Source organism: Trypanosoma equiperdum, assembly GCF_001457755.1.
Source record: "Trypanosoma equiperdum strain OVI genome assembly, contig: ctg_1420, whole genome shotgun sequence".
Lineage (NCBI taxonomy): Eukaryota > Euglenozoa > Kinetoplastea > Trypanosomatida > Trypanosomatidae > Trypanosoma > Trypanosoma equiperdum.
Genome location: NW_027123417.1, coordinates 357 through 3,057, shown reverse-complemented (window position 1 = coordinate 3,057; position 2,701 = coordinate 357). Strand labels below are relative to the sequence as shown.

Genomic DNA, 2,701 nt, shown 5'->3' with positions numbered 1-2,701 from the left:
TGTTTTTATTCTCAAAAATTGCACATTTTCATCAAAAGATTTTAATATATATATAAATTTATCAAATGTCTTCTATAGAAAGTTCTTATAAATTATCAAAACCCTTAAAATTCTACCAAACTCACGAAAAGCATCAGTCATACTCAGAGGCAATTTCTTATTTACGAGAAAACTGTAATCCTTGCAAGTATTATTTTCCCATTTGCATTCAATATCTTTTTCGCAGTTTTTTTGCTCTTTCTCTGTACATTTCTCTGTTTCTGCTTCGGCGTTTCTTTTTTGAGGTTGTGTTACAGGGACTCCACTTTTTAAGGCTTTTTTGGCGTTAAATTAGAAATTTTTGTTGTTGTCAGTTTCTGTGTTATTAAAACTACATGCTGCGCTTGCATTGCAGGCTGTTTCTTCCTTTATGGCATTGCAGGAATCTTCGGTAGCTGGTATATCGCATGTTTTTTTCACCTGCTGTTTTGGGGTTAGTTTTTCTTTGAGTGCTTTTCTACGCGCCGCTGCTGTCTCTGCGTCTCCACTGGCATCGCTATTTTGTTTTAGCTTTTTTAGGACTTTGTTTATGGCTTGCTGCGTTTGTTTTGTAATGGTCACCGTTGATGCATCAGTGCCTAGTCCTAGGTTTTCCTTAGTTTCTTTATTTGGCTCGAATTCGTGTTCGTCGTCGGCTGTGCCGAAAATTTGCAGGTTTTTAAGCGCTGTGAGACTGGTTTCTAGTCCTTTTGTGTTTTGTGTTTTCAGATCGTCGAGCTCTTTCAGAGCTGAGTCCGCAGTTATTATTCCAGTGTTATCCCACACGGTGTTTGACGGCGCATTGTTCGTGATCGTTAGCAGCCCTGCTGCTAGTTGCAGCTTGTTCAGCGTGCTGCTTCCGCCGTCGACGACCCCATCTGTTACTCGCGTTGTCGTTAGCCTGCAGCCTTTGCTGGCAGTGGCCGCCTTGCTTGCCTGTGCTCCGCTGCCTATTGCTGCCAGCTCCGGGCTGTGGTCTGGTGGTGTCGTCAGTGTACTGGCTCCGTGGTGCAGGTTTAGTTTGCCCCCTGTTGCGCAGCTTTGAATCTCATTGAGTGTTGCGGCGTCGCCGTCGCTATGTGTTTTTTTCATACAAAATTTGCCGCCGTCCTCTGCTTTGAAAAACAGTTGCACAGTCTCCATTACCGCTCCGGCTGCTTCTGCTGCTGCGCCTGCTTTGTGTACCGCCGTCGATAGTTGAGTTGTTACCGCCTGTTTGGCGTTTGTGACCGCGTTCTGACAGTAAATGTAGAAATTTAGAGTGCCGTCGTCGGCCGTCAGAGCACTGTTTTATACAGCTGTTTCTAGTTCCCGCAGCAAGTTCTCAGTGGCGAAGATTGTCGAAGGTAGTTCTTTGGCTATCGTCTGCACATAGTGGCCATAGCTTCGCAGCTTTGTTGCAAGTTTACAGGCATCGCCGAAGCCTTTGGCTGCTAACGCCTCGTTGGCGGCGTCTGCTGGTTTGGCAAGCAATTGAAGAATGAGCGTTGCCGCCGCTAGTGTTGCTGAACAGCCTGGTTGTTCGTGCCGCATAAGTCTACCTAAGGTGTTTCGAGAGTGGATAGCGGGGGTTTAAGTTGACTGCTGTGTTATTGTTAGATTTAGATTTGTTGTCTGTCCTTCTGTGCATTCTTTTGTGATTTCAGCATTTTTAGTGCTGCCGCTGTCTTAGATTTTTGTGTCCTGGTTGTTGTTTTGCACTTTTTGTGCTTCTTCTTTGCCATGGTGTCATTAATAGACGAGTAATGCTGTGTAATTTGAGGAGGGAATGAAAGACATCATATTTTGGTTTGTTACTTAGGATTTAATTGTTTCTGAGTCAAAAAATGCATTAAGGTTAGTCTAAAAATATCTAATTTAAATCCCAATCTATCTTTCTCTATGTTATTTGTCACTAAAACCAATTATATTTATTTTCTTTATCGAAGCCGGTTTGCTTCTAATGTAGCTGCACCGCTTTCGCTCAGAATTACCAGGCAACGCTGCTGCTTCTCCTGCACACCATTAACTTTATGTCTCTTTTTGTGATCATCTTGTTTCAGTTTGTGGCTATACCGTCTAATACTTTCCAGTTTTGGCCAAAAAGCGCTATTCGTGTTGCTTTTTTAAAAAATCTGATTCATTAGTTTCGCATCAGCAAACACTTTTATACGGATTACTCGCTCACTGAAGTATCTTTCTCTCATGAAAGAATACCAATAAAGAGTTTGAAGAATGTCACTGCTAACTTTTTACACTTATTAGGAGGACTCCGCTGGTTCACATGCGTGGTATCTCACTCTTTTCCCACCGGTATTTACTGGGGCTGTGGACAGCAGGGTGTTATTTTTGTCTGTGCGCGACCAGCGTAGCACAAATGTTTGTTCGGTTCTGTGTTGCGTCCCCTCTTAATTGTCTCCTCCGTATTCTTTTGCACAATCATCTATCGTTTATTTCTGCGTTTGGAAGCCAGTAAAGTTTACCACAGCTCCGAATTTTCTTTTATAATAATATACCTGTTCGTTCCTGCCCATTCTTTCTCACTAACTTAATTTCGTTGCATCCTTTCACCATTTTAAGTGCTTGTATTTTGCCCATCCGCATTGTATTCAACAACAATCTTCACATAGTAATACTTCCATACTATCACAACTCTCTTCTATCATTATTTTTGTTTAAACTACTCTTAATATTCAATAAAAAA

General features: G+C 42.0%; 2 protein-coding genes across 2 annotated transcripts; both read right to left on the bottom strand.

The window, feature by feature from the left end:
* Positions 1-330: 330 nt before the first annotated feature.
* Positions 331-1,161, bottom strand: TEOVI_000822300 (variant surface glycoprotein (VSG), putative; the record flags this gene model as incomplete). Its single annotated transcript, XM_067221380.1, has 1 exon — positions 331-1,161. The coding sequence occupies one exon, from the start codon at positions 1,159-1,161 to the stop codon at positions 331-333; it is 831 nt and encodes a 276-aa protein (XP_067077481.1).
* A 147-nt stretch (positions 1,162-1,308) lies between these two features.
* TEOVI_000822200 (uncharacterized protein) lies at positions 1,309-1,551 on the bottom strand (the record flags this gene model as incomplete). Its single annotated transcript, XM_067221379.1, has 1 exon — positions 1,309-1,551. One exon carries the CDS (start codon positions 1,549-1,551, stop codon positions 1,309-1,311), a length of 243 nt encoding a protein of 80 aa, XP_067077480.1.
* Between the last annotated feature and the right edge of the window lie 1,150 nt (positions 1,552-2,701).